Genomic DNA, 22,999 nt, shown 5'->3' on the forward strand with positions numbered 1-22,999 from the left:
TGCTTTTATTGAGGTATGATAAAGTTGTGGAGATAACTGAAATGGTCTTGCATAAAAAGGAATCTCAAGTCGTACTAAATTAATCATAAATGAAAATAGGTATTTCTCGAGAGATATTGCTTTCAGAAATACGGCTAGCAAACCGTTACTCACATACACCATCAATCAATTATTTACAAGATGATTAAGATGGAGCGAAAAGTCCCTTGGTTTAGGCAGATTTTGCAAGGCAAATCACCACAAAAAGTGCGGCAAAAACACTAACCTAATTCAATAATGTTGCAAATAAATAACCGGCTGACAAAACAAAAATATTTACAATAAAAACCAAGCAAGACAGGAAATGGACCCTGATTTTCAGATGGTTTTGGGGTTATCGCGCTGCTAATTTGTAGCTTTAGATGCCAATCTCGTGCAAATAGGCACCCCATGCTCCGTGCGCTAAGCCACCGGTCTAGCCAATTTGCGTTAAGGGCTTGTGGGCCAGCTGGTAGTTAGGAAAACCCTATACAACAATAATGGTAACTCGGTGGTTGGGACTGAAACAAATACCTCTAGGCCTTAGATATTAAAGCACTTCGCACCCAGCGAAGACAACAATGCACTGACCAAACCCATACGAGAATACGAAATGAAATGCTACTTTGTTTTTGTAATTCAAATGAGTCGCATGATCGTCCGTTAGCTGGGTCGGTTTTTCGACAAGAGCTAGCTAAGCCGTTCATTCCATTGAGGACTGCAAATTGAAAGCTGCTGCACACGGCCTTGGTTACATCGGTGGCTCACTTAGCAAGACCTCGAAGTTGGACGAGTTCCGCGTAGTCTCCCGTCATTGACAAGCAATGATTTCCAACGCGAATCGATACGGGACAGATGAAGAGGTAGCTTTGAACAACAGCAACACGAAAAGCTCAACCGAGGTGAAGTTAGTCTCCAAGCACCGACACAGGGCGTACTCCAAATCCACTCGTATTTTCACCTTGATCATCCTCCTTCTACTTGTCTCCTGTGCCGTTCTTATCGTACTCTACACCATGGAGCGGTCGCGTCGTATCCGCGCCCAGAGAAACACCGATGACGGAACAGAAACTCGACTACGCCGTGTCTGCACAACAAAGGAGTGTGTCCGAACGGCCTCAGGTAAAGCGGAAAACGGTATAATTAATCGAAAATGTAGCCTGTTCGTCTATTATTTAGTCTAGTTTATCACGATATAGTTACAATATGGGCTCTCGATGGCAATTCCACACTGTTATCTTTACAAGTTCTTTAAGACCACTAAGGTGCAGAGGTCCCGGGGCGCGAGACCTTCATTCATAGGGAATAAAATACTAACTGCGCTCGTGTTACGCAAGTCTGGGGGGATTCTCACAAATTACTTTTTCTCCAAATACATCTATCTTAAAAACCGCCCACGTCATTCCTCCTTCGCGCAATCAAGAAGCTCGTTCTATTACTGCTGGAACGCACCTGGACTTCGCTTACTTATTTCCGCTTGATTCCGAGACAGCTAATACTGGTTATAGCCTAAGAAACACATTATTTGGTGAATACACAAACTTGATCTTTAAGGCGAAATTTGGGACGTTTGTTATGCCTGTGCTCCGTTACAGGTGATTTTCTTTGCTTATTGTAACAATTACATATTAGTTCCGACACTACAGAGTGATTATTTGCATCTCGTATTGACATAAGCAATCAAAAGCTAGCGGGTACGCAAGAACTCCTAGGAAACCAATTCTTCTGTCATTATTATACTGCAATTACTATCGTCAATTTTTGGTAGTCATTTTTTGACAGTTGCTTATTCTTTGGTGAAGTTACAAAGATTTCAGGCTGCGTATTCAACAGGGAAACCAAGTTCTCCATAAAATTGCAAAAATTCTCGACACAGCCAATTTGCACCTTGGTCGAGAGCAATTTTTGAATGTCGTGCGCGCAACAGAATGATAGTGCAAACAAATTTAGAAACTGAAAACGCCACCCAAAGTGTTTCATTGACAATCGTTTAGAGATCTTGCATGAATTTGGGGGAAAACATAGCATAGACGAATACAGTTAAGTGAAGTGAGAAAATGAGACCATCAGGCTAGGACATATTCTAAAGCACCTCACAAAATAAATGGACCCCCAAAATAAGAAAAGAAACGAATTTTATTTGTGTTTTTTGTTCAAGTTAGCGAGCGGTTTTTGGCTCTTACTTATCTTCTTGAAGAGTATCACTTCAGAGGGAGAAATCCCGGGAGATTTGCAGATTACCACTGATTATCACCAATTAAATCTAACCAACGGCAAAAGCTATAATTTCTAACAGTTTTGGGACAAAGATAAATTTCCTAAGTAATAACTCAATCGTTGTATAATCTTTGGATATTTTCGCGGACTAAACTTGCGACTAAATGAATTTGCACAAAAACAGTAAATTAGAAAAATTTACATCGTCGCGAGTTTAGAATATTTCTAATTAAAATCGGCTGTGAATAATTGTTAATCATTTTCGTGACGGCAAAGACAGATTATATTTTTCGCGTTGTTTTGAATTATTATTTGAATTCATCTTTAACCTGTTTCAATGGCATACTAATTCTAAAGAATTTAACTTATATTGCTGTTTTTTGTATTCTTTTTTTCTACATGAAATGAATGGAAATTGAAAAGCAACTTTATATTTTATTCAGGCCTACAGGAGAACGAGAACCTATCGACGTCACACACCACACCCAAAAGTACAACACTTTATGATAAAGAAGGCCAATCGCGCAAAGTACTAAATAGCGTTGTTGTCTTACCAGCCATCATCTCTGCCATGGATGAGAAAGTAGACCCTTGTCATGATTTCTATATGTTTGCGTGCGGTGGCTGGAAGCGCGACCATCCCATTCCTGACGATGAGCCTTACTGGACGCAGTTCATTCAGCTGACGGAAGAGAACTTTAAGGTCATCAGAAGACTCATCGAGAGTCGTGCAACGCGGAAAAAGTATCAACACGTAAGTAATTAGTAGTATGGTCAAACGACTTGCGCTAAGAGATCACTTGACTGTTTGGCTGCAAACAACAAAAAGCAACTTATTCAGCGCTAACCAATCAGCCGGAAAGTTCCCATGTCAGAAAGGGCTTAGTTCCACTGAAGGATGTACTTTGTCGCACACTGGCACGACGGTCGCAACGTGTTCTTTTTGGCGTGAGTTTCCCACTTGAAAAGTCATGCCCATGTCGCCTGCATTTTACAATACTTGTCATGTTAGCCATATTACGGGCTGGCGAACAAATTTGATATTGGACGAGTGTAAAGGAGAGGCGAATCGGTGTAAATTAGCCTAGCACATGTTTTGTTTTTATACAGTCTCATTTTATAGGGATGAAGACATATGCTGCTGGCCGCTGGCCGTAATAAGGCGAGGGGGGGGGGGGGTTACGATAGAAGATTACCATTTAGGTTTTTCTTGGGACAACTTGATACTCGCCTTAAAATAACAGACGAAGGTGACTTTTCTTGTCATTGGATAAAATGACTTCTTACGTTAAAGTGTTCGAAAAAATAAACAATCTGGTCTCAGATACATCTAAAACTATTCAAGAACATTCATTCACGGAGAATGTCGCTAGTCGCTAGAGAAATTCTAAGATTTGCTATATTCTTCACAGAACCCCACACTAGAAAAGGTATTTGCCTATTACGACTCTTGCGTAGACACGAATGCCATCAACGACGCGGGCCTTACTCCTCTCACCCAAATTATCGAGACGTATGGATCGTGGAACATCACTGTGGATGGATGGATGGGCGAGTGGAGCATGGTAGAGCGCCTGGCAGCAATGCAGCGGGACCTGAAGATCAAACCACTGATCAGCATCAGCGTGGGCGCAGACTTTCACAATTCATCAGTCAACAGGATCATGGTATGGCAATCAAGGATTTAACATGTTTTACTATTAATTTTAGATCCTTTTTTTTAATCCTGTCCAGTGGTAGTAGCTTGGTATATATTGAGTAAATGTATGCAGTGATAGTAGAAGTTGTGTAGATGCACAGAAAAAAAAAGAAGAAGAGGTATAAGAAGACGAAAGAGAAGAGGAGGAGGAAAATGAAGTCTGTTTTCTCAAAATACATCAGTTAACTTCGTTGGTCATATCATTGGACAATTAATATAACATAGTAGGAAAATAATAATTATGGTTCAAAAAGCACTTTTGATAGAAATCAGACATTGTTTCTGTCGACAGATTGACCAGACAAATCACTACATCACCCGTGAGAGCTATCTGTCGAACTCGTCATATAATATACCGGTAAGGCAAAAGCATTGCAGCAGGCGCATTCCCAGGATTGACCGAGGGGGGGGGGGGGGGGGGGGGGGTTAACTGCCATAGACATCACATGAAAAAAGCATAGCATTTAAAGATTCCTTTATAAGAAATTACCCACTTTTTGGCCGCCAAGGGGGGGAGGGGAGGGGGGCTGTGTACGCGCCTGCGCAGTCTCTTTCACGTCTTAAAGACTGTGGAGTTGGCCTTGCATGTCTGCAAAAGCACCAGATATATTTACAGTTAAGTTTTATAAATAAGGGGAATATACCCAAAGGAGGTTTTCTGCCAGCAAAAAATAATTCCTAGAAATACGTGTTCTAAAAGATGGAATTCTTCCTTTGTTGTTTCAGGTGCGTAAAGCATATTTCCAACTTATGCTGGACATTGCAGGAATTCTAGGAGCGGAGAAAAATCAAGAAGTAGTGACACAGTTCCAAGAAATCATCGACTTTGAACAGGAATTAGCAAAAGTGAGTAATGGTGTGTTATTTTTTCCTATAAATTCCCACGCATTTGTTGTTACATCGAGTATTTCATTCAATAATATATTAAAATCTATTGCTTGCAGATATCTTTACCGAATTCATTCAGAGTAGAACTTAGTCAGATGTTTACTCGTATGACCGTACGGCAACTTTCCAACGAGACGGGTAACCAGGTACGACTATTTTACCAAGGGGGGGGGGGGGGGGGGGGGGTGACCGTACTTGAACTTTTCACTTAGACAGCTGACTAGGTAGGAGTATTTATCCGAGGGGGAGGGGTGGGGGGGGGGTGGGGGGAAAGGAGGGACTCAAATATTAGCATGGCAGTCATTTCCAATGTCAGCGCTATAAAATTGCAACATTAGTCAACTTCTTAGTGGGCTTTTTACATAATAATAGGTATAAAAGGTATTTAAAATTCACAAAGAGAGTCTCTTAAATGTGCAAAAACTGTATAATGCAGTTGTCTATATTGCTCTCTTTTTGGCATATTAACTAGGGATGAATAATCAAAGTCAAATAAGTTGATTGAATCATTAAAATCCTTTTGATGCAACAAAATGATGATCTGCTTAGTCTAATGAAGGCATGAAAGGCGGAGGAAGAGAGGCAAGCTAAGGAAATTACCTGAATTCTTTGATTTAATTCTGTCCTTAGCTTGACTGGCTTACACTTCTAAGGTTTATATTCCAAGACTCCGGGTACCAGATTAATGAAGACGAAGAAGTACTAGTATTTGCAATTGATTCCATGAGAAAGCTAGTGAACCTAACAGTAAACACGCCAAAAAGGTATGCCACACACACGTCAAATCGCACAACAGTATACACAACATATATACAAATACCACGTCACATTTGCATCAAATAAAATCTCATCACACACCAACACAACACAACCCATACATCACACCATACCTCAACACAACACGGCACATCAGATTGAATCACACTGCACTAAAACACTTGACAAAGCACACACCATAACAACACATACAGGAAACCACACCACATTACTGAATCACACCTCACCATACACTTAACAACACCACAACACCACAGCCTTGCACTACAATTTTGCACCACACCACACTGCACACACCACAACACTACCCCTCCCCTTCCCCCACAATATGACACTTATCACCACACCACACTGCACAAACCAAAACACTCCCTCACAAAAACACACCAAAACAATGTGGCACACCACATAACATTAAAGCAAGCCACACCACTGCGACACATTACCAATGTCAGACACCACACCACACCACAACACAACACGACACAACACAACACAACACAACACAACACAACACAACACAACACAACACAACACAACACAACACAACACAACACCTGACTACCTTTCACCACACCACAACACTGCACCACAACATTGCATCACACTACGCCACACCACGCCATAACACAACAGCACAACACAACGCTACACCACAACACTGCAACATACAAGTCACAACACAACACCACAACACAACTCCCAAAGTACTTCACCACAGCACACACCCTACACACCGCACCACGAGCCATCCAGTCGCATAAAAGTTTGCGGGACTATAACCGTCATTTTAATCACTCTGACTCAAAGGGTCATACGCAACTACATGATGTGGCAAGTGGTCGTCAACCTGTTCAAGTATCTTGGCAACCGATTCCAGTGGCCGTTCCGAAGCTTCAACATGGTGGTCAGCGGCAGTAGTGGTGCTACCTCGTCACAATGGCAGAAATGCCTGAATGAGATGAGTGACAACAGAAACGAGATAAGCTACCCGCTAGGACTGCTCTATGTCGACGAGAAATTTCAGAAGGAAAGCAGAGAAAAGGTCTGTGCTGAGCAGTGGAGGTGAAAGAGTACACAGATTTATTATTATTTCCAAATTTTTAAAATAAGTGAATAACTAGAACACTAGCCATATATGTACTGGCAACAGCCGGGCCAAAGACGGAACGCAAGCACTAAGGTAAACCGAACTGAAGTGTAATAGGCGTTCCGTTCCTAGTATTCTTTTAAATTTTGCGTCAAATTTAAGCAAAATCGCGAAATAGAGGGCTACTGTGAAATAAATTGAATTTCAGAGTGATTTCAAGTAGATTTAGGAATGACTTATAACTGTAACACATAGGCTTGAGCTAGGGGTGTCCCTCTCAACTGCCTCAAAAAGGGTCCATTCCTTATTAAAGGATCCCTTAATTATTTCTCCAAGTCTATGACTGCGCAACCCCCTCCCCCTCAGTGAATTTTGGCTACGAGCCTGATACACGTAGTCCACAAATGTGGCCTCATACATGCTTTCACGAAATAGGCTTGGCTAAGGTAGAGGGGACCCTGAGTGTACGTACCCAAGCCAAATAATCAAAAAAAAAAAAACACTAATAATAATATTTCTTCTTCGGTCTTTTTGTTATGTCAAGGTTACAAGTTTAATAAACGATCTTCGAGAAAGCTTTATATCCAACCTTCAGAGCCTTGACTGGATGGATGGCGAAACAAAGGCTAAGGCTACAGAAAAGGTTTGTTACTGATTATAACTGCAAAAATATGCAGGATTTGTAATACATAACAATGCTGTGATAACATAATGTGAATTTAAACACATTTTTGCCTTGCTGGAGGATTTGTCCGACAAAAATAGATAATAGAAAATACCGAGCACCACCCTTAAAAAAATTTTCAGTCCCTGATGAAAACGATCGCGGACGCACTGAAAATTACACCATATAGGCGCGCAAAGTTTTTTTTCAAATTCCTTTGCTGCTGTTTGTGTTGTAGAAAACTATGGGAATTTTTGTTTTCAATCTAATCCCTGTTGATGATTTAAGGCAAGAGCGATACGGCAAAATATCGGTTACCCAGACTACATCATGGATACAGAAGAACTGAATAAAAGACTCAATCAGGTAATTATGAAAAATTGGGCATTTCTAACTAGAGGAACACTGAGGGAAAAATTTGTACAATAGGATAAAAATTATATGATCAATAACTTATTTTTTTTTAATGCAGTTACAAACGACCAACAGCTCTTACTTCAAAAACATACTTAATCTACGAGAATTCAGCGTCTCTAGGAACCTTCAAAGACTTCGAGTTCCAGTCGATAAAAGCAGGTACACGTGCTTGATGTAGACTATGCAGATTTATCATACGGCTACTCGCTACGCGCGCTCACATTGGTTGATCAACGGGCCGTATACTTTGCTTTTTTCAAAACGATAAAATATCTAATGGAGCCTCAAATTTTTCAGGGGGGGGGGGGGGGGGGGGTTGGGGGTATCGAAAATCCGACAGTGGGTGCTTATTAAAATTGGGCATTTATCTCAAATCGACAGTTCTGCCTCATGATCACATTCCTTTCCAACTTTCAGATGGATTGTGGCTCCACACATTGTGAATGCATTCTACGACCGAGTGACCAACAAAATAAGTAAGAGCTTGTATTGGGAATTTACATTATACATTAAACTCGTTATGCGAATTTCGCAACCTACATATGACAGGCGCGTATGCGTCTAGAGGGGGGGGGGGGGGTGGTAAGGGGCGCGTAACGTTCACCCCAATCGCAAGGTCAAATGGAGAATCGCGAAAATCATGCTGGTGTATCCCTTAAAGCAAATCCAGGCGAATGTATATGCCTGGTTGAGTAGCCCGTGGCGCAATTTCACATTAAATTCTAATAAAAAAGCACTTTCAAAAGACTATTCTTGGGAAGAGACTTTTTTCTGAAATAAAATGTTTAAAAACTGTCGGCACAACAAACATAACCAATTTTTATTTTTCGGTCATAACAAAAAGAACCTCACCAACAACTGCTTAAAGCAGTTGTTTTAATTTAAGTTAAATAGCGCGGTAACCGCTTTTGCATTTCTTGTTTTTAAGAATTCACACGTGAAATATGAACCGCATCATAATGTTATCATATATCGGCGTCGGTTCTGCTATAGAAGTTGCTACTGAAGGTCCATGCTCGGTGCGTGATGCCTTGTCTTGTGTTTTATATGAATTACCTTCTATTCTAGGTTTCCCCGCTGGCATTCTTCAACCACCGTTCTTTGACCTTGATTTTCCAAGGTAAATTTTTAAATCCTAATCCTGGCACGAGACAACGTGACACAAATACATAGAGGGGCACGCCGCAACAACCGATGAGGGCTCTGAAAGATAATACATAAATATTTCATTATAAGGACATCTTGCGGAAAGTAAAAATCCACGTCCATTTGAGAGGATTTCTGTTCTAGATGATGCTAGAAATCGTTTACATCATAGACGAATATCAAGGTCAAAAATAACCTATTAGCCATAATAATAATTTAGAACTCGCTTCAAGCATACCCAAGACTTGTTTATAAAACTTTATTAGTTAACAACACTTGATATGCTTTAAAAAAATATTTTTTTTTCTCTCAAAGCTCTCAATATTTGTACTAGTCATGTCCACTGTAAAATAATAAAAGCAACATTCAGAACGATAAAACAAATATTCAAATTACCATTTCTAAATACATTGGATTGGCAAAGTATTTAGGGACTCTGATACGCGGAAATAATAAGATCATGAATCCATTACTCCTCGTTCCTTGTGCACCACAGGATTCCCACTCGAAAACAAAATATTTTCGAATAACCCCTAATGGGAGCTGGCTAGCAGGCTAAGTTGTCCTTGTTGTTCAAGGAAATCTAGAGCTTGCCTGTAAGAATATTTTTAGCCGTAGTAATGACATGCACCCGGCGGTATAATGACCTGGTTGATATCTATTCCAGGGTGGTTAGTTACGGCGGTATAGGCATCGTCGTGGCGCATGAGATAACCCACGGCTTCGATAGTAACGGTGAGAAGTGACGATAAAACATGCTTGGCTACTAGAATATTATGAAAATGTCGATGTCGCTACTATCTGCCACCATTTTTGTCATCATAGCAAAATATAAATGAGAAACTATGTATTTGTCATCCTAGCAAAATACAAGTGAGAAACTATGTATTTCTATCGACTGATTTCGGAAAGCCATGGTGATATTTCCGATAGAATTTGGCAAAACAATTCAGGGGTGGATCCAGAAGTTTAAAAAAGGGGGGACCGAAGCAAAAGTTTCAAGAAAGGGGGGGCGGCCTTATTGTTCTTCCGAATATTTCCTTATATTTCTTGTTATTTTTAAGCCAAATGTCTGAAAATAGTAGCCCCCCCCCCCCCCAGATCCGCCCCTGAAACTTAAAAACTTTCTTTCAAGATTCCTTTACCTTTTTTTCTTGAAATATTGGAAAACAAACAAAGGAGTGGCTGACTAGATTACTTTAATTTTTTGTTAAACTGACACAATTTCTGAGCAACAGCTGAAACAACAGCTATCAACTTCTTCGTTTCTTTTTGTGTAGGGCGGAAGTACAACAAAGTAGGAGACTTGTACAACTGGTGGTCTAACTCGTCCAACGACGGCTTTGTCAATAAATCCCAATGCTTCGTGGATCAGTACTCCAGTATACAGGCCTATGGCACATATGTGAGTATAGATGTTAGTGTTTAACCAATACATCATATCAGATGAAAGAAAACGGATCCGATTAATAGCCGAATTCGTTGTTGCGAGACCGCCGAGAATTCATACCCATTTCTCGTATGTGAACAGCGAGTAGTCAATCATACCATCTTGACCAATCAATTCCCTTCCTGTGTGCAGTCAAATGGCTTATGACGCAACAGTGAAAACATGAAGGCAACAGATTGGTTTAGACTTCGCACTATTCCCAAACAAGACAAGGGTTTTGGATTCGCCGGGATCGCACAGAAACGAAATTTGGCTGTAAACCATTAGAAATACAGTAGAAGCAATGCCTTGAACCTAATAGAACTTTTTTAGTACATTTTTACATTTTCTCTAAGACTATACTGTTTGTTTTTTCTTTCTCTATTCTAAAGCTAAATGGAAAGCAAACTCTGGGAGAGAATATTGCAGATAATGGAGCAATAAAACAAGCATTCATGGTGAGTAATAAGCCAGTTCAGAATTTTTAAGGAATGGCCGGAGAAGAATGTGTCGAGTCTGACTCATCGGACCAAAATCCACCGGAAGTAAAGATTTCCCATACAAACCTTTGTATTTTTTTAGCGATGTGGCGAAACGTTGTCAAAATTCCATATTTTACGAAAATATCGACACAAGTTAAATGTAATCTGAAGCAGTATAGTATGAATCTTTAAGGCGATGGGCCTCTTTGAATTATAGGACTAAAATTGCTTTATCGGCCAGCAACGATAAACAACCAAGATTTTGGGCTTATCATGCTATTGACCAAGCGACAACAAGACGGTATTTTGCTGTATTGTATGCGGCTTATTCCATGTTTTCTCGATTATTTTACTTTTGCTCTTGTTGTTACTGTTCTTGTTGTTGTCATTAAGCTGCTACTGGTGGTAGCGGTAATGCTTTTCTTGTTTATTTTGCTGGTAGTGGTGCTTGTCGTTGGTGGTGTTTTCGTTGTTCTTTATTTTGCTGGTAGTGGTGCTTGTCGTTGGTGGTGTTTTCGTTGTTCTTTATTTTGCTGGTAGTGGTGCTTGTCGTTGGTGGTGTTTTCGTTGTTCTTTATTTTGCTGGTAGTGGTGCTTGTCGTTGGTGGTGTTTTCGTTGTTCTTTATTTTGCTGGTAGTGGTGCTTGTCGTTGGTGGTGTTTTCGTTGTTCTTTATTTTGCTGGTAGTGGTGCTTGTCGTTGGTGGTGTTTTCGTTGTTCTTTATTTTGCTGGTAGTGGTGCTTGTCGTTGGTGGTGTTTTCGTTGTTCTTTATTTCGCTGGTAGTGGTGCTTGTCGTTGGTGGTGTTTTCGTTGTTCTTTATTTTGCTGGTAGTGGTGCTTGTCGTTGGTGGTGTTTTCGTTGTTCTTTATTTTGCTGGTAGTGGTGCTTGTCGTTGGTGGTGTTTTCGTTGTTCTTTATTTTGCTGGTAGTGGTGCTTGTCGTTGGTGGTGTTTTCGTTGTTCTTTATTTTGCTGGTAGTAGTGCTTGTCGTTGGTGGTGTTTTCGTTGTTCTTTATTTTGCTGGTAGTGGTGCTTGTCGTTGGTGGTGTTTTCGTTGTTCTTTATTTTGCTGGTAGTGGTGCTTGTCGTTGGTGGTGTTTTCGTTGTTCTTTATTTTGCTGGTAGTGGTGCTTGTCGTTGGTGGTGTTTTCGTTGTTCTTTATTTTGCTGGTAGTGGTGCTTGTCGTTGGTGGTGTTTTCGTTGTTCTTTATTTTGCTGGTAGTGGTGCTTGTCGTTGGTGGTGTTTTCGTTGTTCTTTATTTCGCTGGTAGTGGTGCTTGTCGTTGGTGGTGTTTTCGTTGTTCTTTATTTCGCTGGTAGTGGTGCTTGTCGTTCGTGGTGTTTTCTTTGTTCTTTATTTTGCTGGTAGTGGTGCTTGTCGTTGGTGGTGTTTTCGTTGTTCTTTATTTTGCTGGTAGTGGTGCTTGTCGTTGGTGGTGTTTTCGTTGTTCTTTATTTTGCTGGTAGTGGTGCTTGTCGTTGGTGGTGTTTTCGTTGTTCTTTATTTTGCTGGTAGTGGTGCTTGTCGTTGGTGGTGTTTTCGTTGTTCTTTATTTTGCTGGTAGTAGTGCTTGTCGTTGGTGGTGTTTTCGTTGTTCTTTATTTCGCTGGTAGTGGTGCTTGTCGTTGGTGGTGTTTTCGTTGTTCTTTATTTTGCTGGTAGCGGTGCTTGTCGTTGGTGTTGTTTTCGTTGTTCTTTATTTTGCTGGTAGTGGTGCTTGTCGTTGGTGGTGTTTTCGTTGTTCTTTATTTTGCTGGTAGTAGTGCTTGTCGTTGGTGGTGTTTTCGTTGTTCTTTATTTTGCTGGTAGTGGTGCTTGTCGTTGGTGGTGTTTTCGTTGTTCTTTATTTTGCTGGTAGTGGTGCTTGTCGTTGGTGGTGTTTTCGTTGTTCTTTATTTTGCTGGTAGTGGTGCTTGTCGTTGGTGGTGTTTTCGTTGTTCTTTATTTTGCTGGTAGTGGTGCTTGTCGTTGGTGGTGTTTTCGTTGTTCTTTATTTTGCTGGTAGTGGTGCTTGTCGTTGGTGGTGTTTTCGTTGTTCTTTATTTCGCTGGTAGTGGTGCTTGTCGTTGGTGGTGTTTTCGTTGTTCTTTATTTCGCTGGTAGTGGTGCTTGTCGTTCGTGGTGTTTTCTTTGTTCTTTATTTTGCTGGTAGTGGTGCTTGTCGTTGGTGGTGTTTTCGTTGTTCTTTATTTTGCTGGTAGTGGTGCTTGTCGTTGGTGGTGTTTTCGTTGTTCTTTATTTTGCTGGTAGTGGTGCTTGTCGTTGGTGGTGTTTTCGTTGTTCTTTATTTTGCTGGTAGTGGTGCTTGTCGTTGGTGGTGTTTTCGTTGTTCTTTATTTTGCTGGTAGTAGTGCTTGTCGTTGGTGGTGTTTTCGTTGTTCTTTATTTCGCTGGTAGTGGTGCTTGTCGTTGGTGGTGTTTTCGTTGTTCTTTATTTTGCTGGTAGCGGTGCTTGTCGTTGGTGTTGTTTTCGTTGTTCTTTATTTTGCTGGTAGTGGTGCTTGTCGTTGGTGGTGTTTTCGTTGTTCTTTATTTCGCTGGTAGTGGTGCTTGTCGTTGGTGGTGTTTTCGTTGTTCTTTATTTTGCTGGTAGTGGTGCTTGTCGTTGGTGGTGTTTTCGTTGTTCTTTATTTTGCTGGTAGTGGTGCTTGTCGTTGGTGGTGTTTTCGTTGTTCTTTATTTTGCTGGTAGTGGTGCTTGTCGTTGGTGGTGTTTTCGTTGTTCTTTATTTTGCTGGTAGTGGTGCTTGTCGTTGGTGGTGTTTTCGTTGTTCTTTATTTTGCTGGTAGTGGTGCTTGTCGTTGGTGGTGTTTTCGTTGTTCTTTATTTTGCTGGTAGTGGTGCTTGTCGTTGGTGGTGTTTTCGTTGTTCTTTATTTTGCTGGTAGTGGTGCTTGTCGTTGGTGGTGTTTTCGTTGTTCTTTATTTTGCTGGTAGTGGTGCTTGTCGTTGGTGGTGTTTTCGTTGTTCTTTATTTTGCTGGTAGTGGTGCTTGTCGTTGGTGGTGTTTTCGTTGTTCTTTATTTTGCTGGTAGCGGTGCTTGTCGTTGGTGGTGTTTTCGTTGTTCTTTATTTCGCTGGTAGTGGTGCTTGTCGTTGGTGGTGTTTTCGTTGTTCTTTATTTTGCTGGTAGTGGTGCTTGTCGTTGGTGGTGTTTTCGTTGTTCTTTATTTCGCTGGTAGTGGTGCTTGTCGTTGGTGGTGTTTTCGTTGTTCTTTATTTCGCTGGTAGTGGTGCTTGTCGTTGGTGGTGTTTTCGTTGTTCTTTATTTTGCTGGTAGTGGTGCTTGTCGTTGGTGGTGTTTTTGTTGTTCTTTATTTCGCTGGTAGCGGTGCTTGTCGTTGGTGGTGTTTTCGTTGTTCTTTATTTTGCTGGTAGTGGTGCTTGTCGTTGGTGGTGTTTTTGTTGTTCTTTATTTTGCTGTTACAGTTTTTCTTTTGTTGTTTTTATTGCTGCTGCCGCTCTTGTTGTTGTTCCTGTTTGTGTTGTTGGTGGTTTTGTTGTTCCAGTTTGTATTGTTGTTGTTGTTGCTGCTGCTGCTGTTGCTGTTGTTGTTTGTGTTGGGTCAGTGTGTTCTACTATTTCATTTCAGGCCTACAAGACCTGGGTGAAACAGCACGGCGAGGAGCCGCTCCTCCCAGGACTGAACTACACTAATGACCAGCTTTTCTTTATCAGTGCAGCTCAGGTAATGTTCACGCTATAGACGCGTGTAAGCGGCACATTAGAGTTGCAAATACATCTCAAAGATAAACAACTAGATGTAAAATCTAAAAAAAGCGCGAGAAAGGGGCAACATCATCAGTTACGCGTCCAGTTTTCCCCTCCAGGAGACGTCTTTTAGTGAAACTCTCAATCCGAATCGAATGTATGAAGTTTCTGAATCCTAAATGAATCCGAATTGAATGTATGCAGTTTCTAAATCCTGAATGGTTATTTCCATTTCCACGAAGATTAATGTAGGATCCTTCAGGCTTGTTTTCTCTGCTGTAATGAAGGGCTGATGATTAAACTGTGGCCCAAATAAAACTCATGATGTAACCCCTTTAATCTGATTAGTCTTAAAAGGGTTTTCAACGTCCGAACAAGCATTAAGTCACACTACAAGACAAAAAAACTAATACTGCTTTTAAATATATAGCCTTATTGTGGTGACATGAAAATATTTTCTACCATTGTCTTCATATGATGTACTCTAAACTGAAGACAAAATGTCTTCCACCTGTTTATATGAAGCTTGTTGACGCTTTAGCTTATTCAATTTTGTGCCTCTGGTAAAAGATTTGCATTTTCGGCAAACGAAGCGAGGAAAATCGAGCATTATAGGGATTTGGATTTGCGGAAGGCAAGGTTTTCCCGCACTCGTATAATTTCAGATGAGAGTGAGATTTGTGTCTTAAACACTTTCCGTCATCATCTTTGCAATCTCTGAATCCAGGATCAACGCCCCGAATCCCTGAGATCTTGACGTTTGCCATTGTTTTATAACTAAAAAGACTACAAGAAAGCTGTATAAAAAAATAGATGGTCTGCGGAGGCGTGGTGGTGTAAGATATATAATGCAACAATGCTTTGAAGCTTTAATATTTTGCTCCTGTCTGAAAAGAGAGCGGTTTCGCAGAAAGGCATTACATTAGCCTAAACAAGCTGAAAAAAAAAACCAGGTGGTCTGCGTAGGCGTAAAAAAAAAACAGAAAATAAAGCAAAACTAGGTTGAAGATTCTCAAAATATTTAGCGCCTGTCTGAAAAGACGGTGGTTTTGCAGAAGTTTCGAGCTCTTTTTCGGAGCAAGAAGACTTGAATCTTCATACTTTATCACCACGATTAATAATAATAAATAATTATATTAAATAATCGAGACCAAAAAGCCTGAAGAAAGAGCCTTACTATATCGATGCATCATTAATTTTAGTATTTCTTTGATCATAAATGAAAAAGAAAAAAGTGTTTATTTTGCGTATTTACATGTTTTGTAGGTGGATTGTGGTTCCATTCGACCTCAGACAGCACGGAAAAAGATCGAGCTCGGAACACACACTCTTGACTACTGGAGGTAGTACGATATCTCAAACTTCTAATATCGCATACGTCGAAATATTCTAATTACAACCTGCATTTATAATATGCCTTCTAATAATTCAATAAAATAATTCAACGATCTCCCTTATTCTGAATGGCTTTTGAATTAATAATATTTTCCTTTTCAGAGTTTTGATGGAAATGGCAAACTCCTACGACTTTTCATCAGCCTATAACTGTCCAGTTGGATCGCGAATGAACCCCAAGAAAAAATGCGAATTATGGTGACAAGAGGTCCTAGAAGAGAGCAGTAGGGAACTCATCCGCTAATGGCTAGCTATTTATATCGCATAAAATAAAAATATTATAAATACATACGTTCGTCGAAAAATATAAGTAAGAGTGTTCACCATACGGTTAAATAAAAGTCACACAACAGGTACGGAAATATTTAAGGATGATTTGAGGGTCTTCCTCCATCAATCAGAGTTGCTTCCCTAACCGATCATTATTAGTAGAAAACTCAAACATGGGGCCCCATAACTCAACGATACTTAAATATTGCCTTTACATAAACTTCCAAGTAAAAGATTCGTACTAACAAAATACTGCGTAGAAAAAAATAAACACCAAATACATGGCTATAATAAAAATCATTAGTCAAATTAAATTAAAAAATAAAATAATACACGAGTAATTGTGCGCCAAAACAAATTTATTTTACTTAAGGTGAGTTTCTTCCAATTAATTTTTTTTATCATTTAAAGGAATTTAGATGGATTTTGATTTTAATTTCAACACGGGGTTGTAATAAAAACTCTTAGAATATTGCCGCTATTTGGATATAAATGTTGATTTTGTCTCAAACAAAAAGAGCGCCCATATAAAACAACTTGTGAAACTTCCCGTTTAACGTACAAGGCTAATGCCCCAACAATCTCGTGTTCCCAATCTAACTGAGAAAACGTAGTTATACGATTATAACCATACCATTCTTGTACCTGTTCAAATATACTCTATGAAAGAAAATTCAAATGTAAATTTACATCGTGAAGAAATGTAGGTAAAGACAAACTAAAAAGATATCTTGTATCAATAAAACATAGTATATCTAATTTACTGTTTGCATGTGTTTTACTTGAAAAATAAAAACAATTAAACAAGTTATATCATTGATGAGCGTTAATAAAAATAGACGGTACATCACTTGTGGTATGGCGCTCTTCGAGGGAACCATGACAGCTAAAGAATTATCTACAACGGCTCAGGGAATGTACAAAATGGATTCTAAGAGCTACCGCGACCACTTGTGGCAAATTAAGGATAAATGAAGAGCTTAGACTAAATCAAATATAAAAACAGAAAACAGGTAGCAAATTGAGAGGGCATATGCTTGAAAGACCCGGAAAAACACTGACATTGAATGTGATTAATCATTTGTAGACGTACATGTTTTTTATTCTCCTACCACGAGACCGTTTCTTGCAAATTAAGACGGGTCGTTTTAGTGTCTAGTTTTTACAGACATGACGCCGTAACTAAATCGGTAAAATAATGAGCTGGTTAAGCGACTAGTTTTCGGTTTATTATGGATTGCCTTGTCAATTCTTGAAGATTTGGAGCAGATTACTGGTATTCACAAATAGCACATCCATGCATTCAATGGATTTCCCCTCTATACACGTTGCTTATTATATCCAATGGCAGACTCAGGGGGGCGCCCCACCCCCAGTCTCCTTCAGACAAAAAAAAAAAAAAACAACGAATTTAAGCTGAATGTCGCAGATTTACCTACAGATATACCACCCCTTCTCTCTATCGGAGTGCCCCCCCCCCCCCCCCCCCCTTTGAGAAATCCTGAATCCGCCCCTGCCACTTTAACAAGAATGGAACTGTTGCAATATTATTTAATATAAAGCACATTGACAGATGTCAGAAAAAAATATTGTGACAAAGGCTAAAGCGTTCTCGACCATTAATGGTGGTTTGAGTATGTAAAGCACTTCATGTGTCAGAAGTAAGTGACCGGTGAAAGACTTCACATCTCTAAAGTCTCTTCAGAAATAGTGAACCGACAAAGCGTCGGAAATGTCTCGTAGTATGTCTTAACACGCACTCCATGACAGCTTCCTTTTTGTTTGTGACAGAGACCGTGTGCGTTCGCCAATGAGATCTCCCCGCCTCTCCAAAAGAACCACTCACGGCTGGTGCATGCCTATATCTAGGTCATTTTGGTTATTGTTTAGGTAAACTCCTTCTGATGACCCTGTGGATAACACCTCAGGCTAATTCTCGAATTCTCTAAAATGCGCTAGTCACGTGACGTGTTGTAATAGACTAGGGTATAAATCTCGTTTCTGTTATCGCTATTTGATCTGAAGTTAGTGTACATAGCAGAGGTTGTTTTGAATCGCTTCAGTTCTTAGCCTAGAATACAGGAAATGAGATTATCTATCATATTACTAGGGTGTCTTATCCAACACCGCATTTACGATTCCCAGGCAAGGTATGTAAAAAGATTCCTCTTTCCTATATATCTTCGCATTATCTTAATATTGCTTGATATATTAGACTCGAGGCTTGAGCTTTCGCTATGTCTTGTATTATGAAATAAGTACACCACTAATGGAGTCAGTGTATAACCCACGAAGCACTTGCTGATTTTCCTTATTTTCACTTGTATTAATTCATCCAGGATCATAATGTTCCTTTGGTCACACAATTTAACAAAGAAACTGTCAGTCGGTAAAATAAGGTGTTAAGCATTTTGTGCGCCAATTCAGTGAAAAAGGCAATTTTATTCTCGCCTATAGGTGTTATTGCTGTCTTTTCTCGCATAAAAAAGGATTTACAGTGACACCATATGCTAGAAAGAAGTCTAGATCGAATAAAAATAAACACGATGATGTTCAGGGGTATTTGGTAAACTCGCCGCCACAATAAGATCCTACCACGACGCATATTCCATTATTTGTTTGAAAAGAAGCGCAATTTAGGAAAGATTTGAAGCGACCGGTCACCAGACAACAGTGTGATGTTGTCATTGTTCACATCAGAAAGGATCACACAAGATTATCGCGGTGAAAATGGAAAAGCTATTAGTTCGAGTGTTCTCTAAGTACTGCACAAAAATAGTGGTTTTTGTAAAACCATATAAAGAGGTTTAAGCTTGACGCCTAGTCACATCTAGGACATGGTTAAAGCAGTAAAGAAATAAATTGTGGTGTGTTTACTTTCATTGGGAGTAAATGGAATCTATTAAAATCCCGCGTACTTTCAGTAGTGAAAACAAGAAATGGTCGTTTGTTTTTACATACCTATAATTGCAGCAAACTCAAGATTGTCTTTACAATATTGTCACGCATTTCGGTATTTTATTTAAATAAAAAATCGCAAAAGAGTGTTAAAGTATTCATCATCTAAAGGATTAAGAGTGTAGAAGATTTGCATTGAATAGAACGGAAAACAACTAATACGCAATTATTCGAATGAATGAGGAGTATAAACAAACGACGAAAATAAAACAACCAAACTGTTCAAAATCATTATTTTTCTCAAAAACTAATTATAGTTATCCACTCACAACTAGAGGTCTGGCAGAAGGCGAAATGAGGCGGCAGTCATGCAAATTAGTCATTATTTCTACCAATATTTGAGACTCTCAAGGTTTATAAGAATGAAATAGTCCCTTCCGTCCAGACTGAGATTACACCAAATTTTGCCTCATGCCGAGGCTGAGGTAGCGGAAAATTTTTTTTTTAGTCCTGATGCGTTCTAAAATGCAGAATCATGCTCATAGTAACAACCTTATTATTGCTATTGATCATTAGTGTAATTCTCTTCCTAATAGTTCATTGGGTATTATATTCTTTATAAAATTTAAAAACATCTTTAAGAACATATTCAGCCTTAAAATGTCCCAAAAATAAGAACGGCCCAGCCTCAACTGAAAATTAGACGTTTTTATAAAAAAAAGGAGTGTGTTCATATCACAGCAAAACTTGGAGATTGCTATATGGATAAAGATTAAAAACTAACGGAAAGCTACGAATAACTTTTCATTTTCAAGAGAAGTAACTGCCATTAAATCAGAATTCCTAATTTTAATACCATATAAAATTGTTTATAAGTTTATAATTGTTTATAAGAAAACGATTTAAAAAATGGCTTCGGGCTAAGAGAAACTTACAGAAGACATAAAATTTGTGTTCATCCCTCTATGCTGCAAACGAGATGTGTCATTATTTTAAACAATCCTTAAACCAACAAAAACTTTTATTAGGAGCATTTGATAATCGAGAGAGAAATTAGCTCCAATCGGTCATATTTTGACAGCGGCGGCGTCTCTTAAAATACACCTCTAAATAAACGAAGTACAATTACTTGAAAACAATAGGAATGTTACGATGCCATTCAAATATGAAATGATAAATCTTGAGAGTTTTTGGAGGGAAGCATTAGAAGGGATACTATTTACCGCCCGCAGAAGACGAGATCAACAGTGATGAAGTCGGCGCTATTCAACTTATAATGAAAACGGATTGCAAGCACTGGACTACTTTAATATAACCGCTAGGCGCGAACAATGCAAAATGGAATTATTCGAGACTATTGTTTAGCACACACCCTTCGGCTAGCATTAAGAGTTGAGAATAAACGTTGAAAAACGCGTCACGCCAATGGAACATGAAAGATTTTTCAAGACTGCGGGAGAAAATTCATATTATCTATTAATTTATGAAGCTGTCGAGAAAATGACTTTAAATGCGAGAATTAAAAAATGTGAACATGATAAGGATCTCAACAGTAAAAAAAGAGACAATATTTTATTGCAAATTTTAATCAATCTTTTGTCTTGTATCAACCAGATAATTAAGAAACATATTGGCTAAGACTACGCTTACATAAAGGCTGTAACTAGAACTGAAAAAATATGCCAAATGGAAGTCTACGCAGATCATACTTGCGATGCGCGCTCTAGAGGAACTCATTATATTTTTAGTGTGATTATGCAAAGCATTTTATTTCTTTTTGTGTTGATTTTTAGAGGTATCGTGTAGTAGTTACATAAACCTAACTGAGAAAAAAAGCGTATTTTGAGTTAATTTTCAATTAATTTACCGAGAGAATTTGCAAACAAACAGAAAAACAACGAGAATGGTTATGGTTAGAAAATATATTTTTAATTTCTTCAACTTTGTCTTGGTGGCCTCTGTAGTGACTGCATACCCTAGAAATGCAGTATATACAGTCTACATTTTGATTTACTTCAGTTGTCTTGACTAGAACTACCTTCCGCGCTTTCTTTTCATCATCTAGAAAGAAGACCGTCACAGACGTCCTAAACGACCTTTTTTCAGGTTATGACAGACGAGTTCGCCCTCACTACGAAGGTAAGAGACTTTTCATGACAGATTTAAGTTACTGGAGATAGGAGAAATTGTCCACATTAAATATGCTTGGTGCGACCAGCTGTTATTCCAGCTGGGTGGCTGATCCAGGAGATCCATAAAAATCGATCATAATATTCGCCACCTTAAAAAATCCTTGATCATGTTTTCTGCTATTTTATTTTGCTATTTTTTGAACAAAAAATATATTTAACCCTGCGAGCAATTTATAATAAAATATATAAAATCAGTATTAGTGACTAAATGAAAGCATAGCAGAGGTCTTGATTAATGTCATTCAGCGTTACAACAAATATAAGTATTAAGAGCTGCATGATTAAAAAATGAGAAAACTTTGTTTAACCAAAAGCAGTATGGAACACAGTTATTAAAACACTGTAGAGACATGCCATAGTGAAAGACAAAAGAAAATTTAATCGATTGACTATATAACATGCCTGCCAACCTCTCAAGGCTTTGAAATCTTTTGGGTGAGGGGTGGGGTATATTAGTTCTTGGGGTATACCCTTGCAGGCATTTGCTGTATTGAAAGCTCTTGCACACAAATGTATTTATAGATCTCAGGAGGGTGTTAAATAAATTGCACTGTGCACAAGGAATATTTAAAGAGAAAATAGGCAAAATGTTGGCTTTCTATAGAATAACTTTTCAGAAGCAAAAACAATTGCTAAAAGTAGGAGATCTGGTTCTCAACGCGGGAGAGAAGGAGAAGGGGTCCAAAATCTTGAGACTACCACCTAATGCGGGAGAGTTATTTTTTTCTATTTTATTAGCTTTGCCATTAAACATGGATAAGAGGATTATGAATTCACACATGACAGGGGCACTGTGACAACTATCGGCCAATTACTGCAGGCCCAGTTACAATAATACACACGCAAAGAAAGATACTTATGAAAAAATTAATTACATGCAGCACAATATTGGGACGTCTAGCAGTCTTGTTTGGTTACATTTATGGCATATTATTTTGAAAGCGTGAGGATTGTCCGGATTGTAATTGGTTCTAAGCGCACAAAAATAGTAGTTAAATATAGTTCAGATTTGAAAGAAGCGAGAGTATTGTTAAACAGGTCCATTCTATATGCAAATAAGTTCCATATTCTAGTTAATCTAATAAAAAATGATTTCTGGTAGGTTGCAGTTTTGCTTCTCTTGGTTACAAAAATAGGAGAACTAGTGACAGAGGCTTGCGTCGCAGATGCGCATGTACACACGATGGGAACAACAGATGGGCTAAGATGCACTAGATTATGGGTGGCCTTATAAAAGAAAACATATCAAGAAGTTTATGCCAGTAGCTTACAGGAAGTAAATTTTATTAATAGTTAAGAGCCTATCCTTATAGCAGGTTTCAGTGATGAAGGACAATCAGAGAATGAATGTTTTCAAATTTGGAAATGAGTTTGATTGCCTGTGGTGCCAAGACTTGTGATGTGTACGAAAAATTTGCGCACACTAAACCTATGTAGAGGGTTCACCTTACATATTACATATGAAGTTGACAGCTGTGATTTTAATCATATGTCTTTTTCTGATCTCTAGATGGTCACCCTGTTGTGGTAACTGTTGGATTTACTCTGCTCTCCATTGACACCATTAATGTCATTGACATGGTAAAGAGTATTTTGTATTTTTGAAGAAAATGGATGTCTGGTGACATAGAATCAGTTTCCAGTAGTCCAGTTTCAAACTCGTTGTGTCATAGCTTTCAAGTCCATTGCTTTTTCTAAGTCC

General features: G+C 39.0%; 2 protein-coding genes and 1 long non-coding RNA gene across 3 annotated transcripts in view; 2 read left to right on the forward strand and 1 right to left on the reverse strand.

Moving 5' to 3' along the window:
- Positions 1-17,018, forward strand: LOC5520066 (endothelin-converting enzyme homolog). Its single transcript, XM_048725200.1, has 19 exons — positions 1-1,140; positions 2,793-2,989; positions 3,648-3,902; positions 4,227-4,292; positions 4,661-4,780; positions 4,879-4,968; positions 5,453-5,586; positions 6,410-6,644; positions 7,234-7,332; positions 7,642-7,719; positions 7,826-7,929; positions 8,188-8,246; positions 8,839-8,890; positions 9,584-9,651; positions 10,197-10,321; positions 10,738-10,803; positions 14,424-14,519; positions 15,809-15,885; positions 16,040-17,018. Exons 1-19 carry the CDS (start codon positions 843-845, stop codon positions 16,137-16,139), a joined length of 2,319 nt encoding a protein of 772 aa, XP_048581157.1. The 5' UTR covers positions 1-842; the 3' UTR covers positions 16,140-17,018.
- The window catches only part of LOC125561266, a 14,894-nt gene continuing 470 nt past the window's right edge, over positions 8,576-22,999 (reverse strand). Inside the window, exon 2 of the long non-coding RNA XR_007307299.1 lies at positions 8,576-8,973. This is a non-coding gene — a long non-coding RNA (uncharacterized LOC125561266). The remainder of the gene's footprint in view (positions 8,974-22,999) is intronic.
- LOC5519984 (gamma-aminobutyric acid receptor subunit beta-2) overlaps positions 18,095-22,999 on the forward strand; it is a 10,528-nt gene continuing 5,623 nt past the window's right edge. The window contains exons 1-3 of the mRNA XM_001639796.3: positions 18,095-18,357; positions 21,171-21,244; positions 22,808-22,878. Of these exons, the coding sequence (XP_001639846.2) occupies positions 18,293-18,357; positions 21,171-21,244; positions 22,808-22,878 (210 nt within the window). The 5' untranslated portion in view covers positions 18,095-18,292. The remainder of the gene's footprint in view (positions 18,358-21,170; positions 21,245-22,807; positions 22,879-22,999) is intronic.

The sequence above is a fragment of the Nematostella vectensis genome, chromosome 3, assembly GCF_932526225.1.
Source record: "Nematostella vectensis chromosome 3, jaNemVect1.1, whole genome shotgun sequence".
In the NCBI taxonomy this organism is placed as follows: Eukaryota; Metazoa; Cnidaria; class Anthozoa; order Actiniaria; family Edwardsiidae; genus Nematostella; species Nematostella vectensis.

Coding starts and splice junctions, on each gene's coding strand:
- LOC5520066 (XM_048725200.1), top strand. CDS start 843: ATGATTTCCAACGCGAATCGATACGGGACAGATGAAGAGGTAGCTTTG. Junction 7,930..8,187: donor GTTCCAGTCGATAAAAGCAG/GTACACGTGCTT, acceptor TCCAACTTTCAG/ATGGATTGTGGCTCCACACA. Junction 8,891..9,583: donor TTTGACCTTGATTTTCCAAG/GTAAATTTTTAA, acceptor TATCTATTCCAG/GGTGGTTAGTTACGGCGGTA.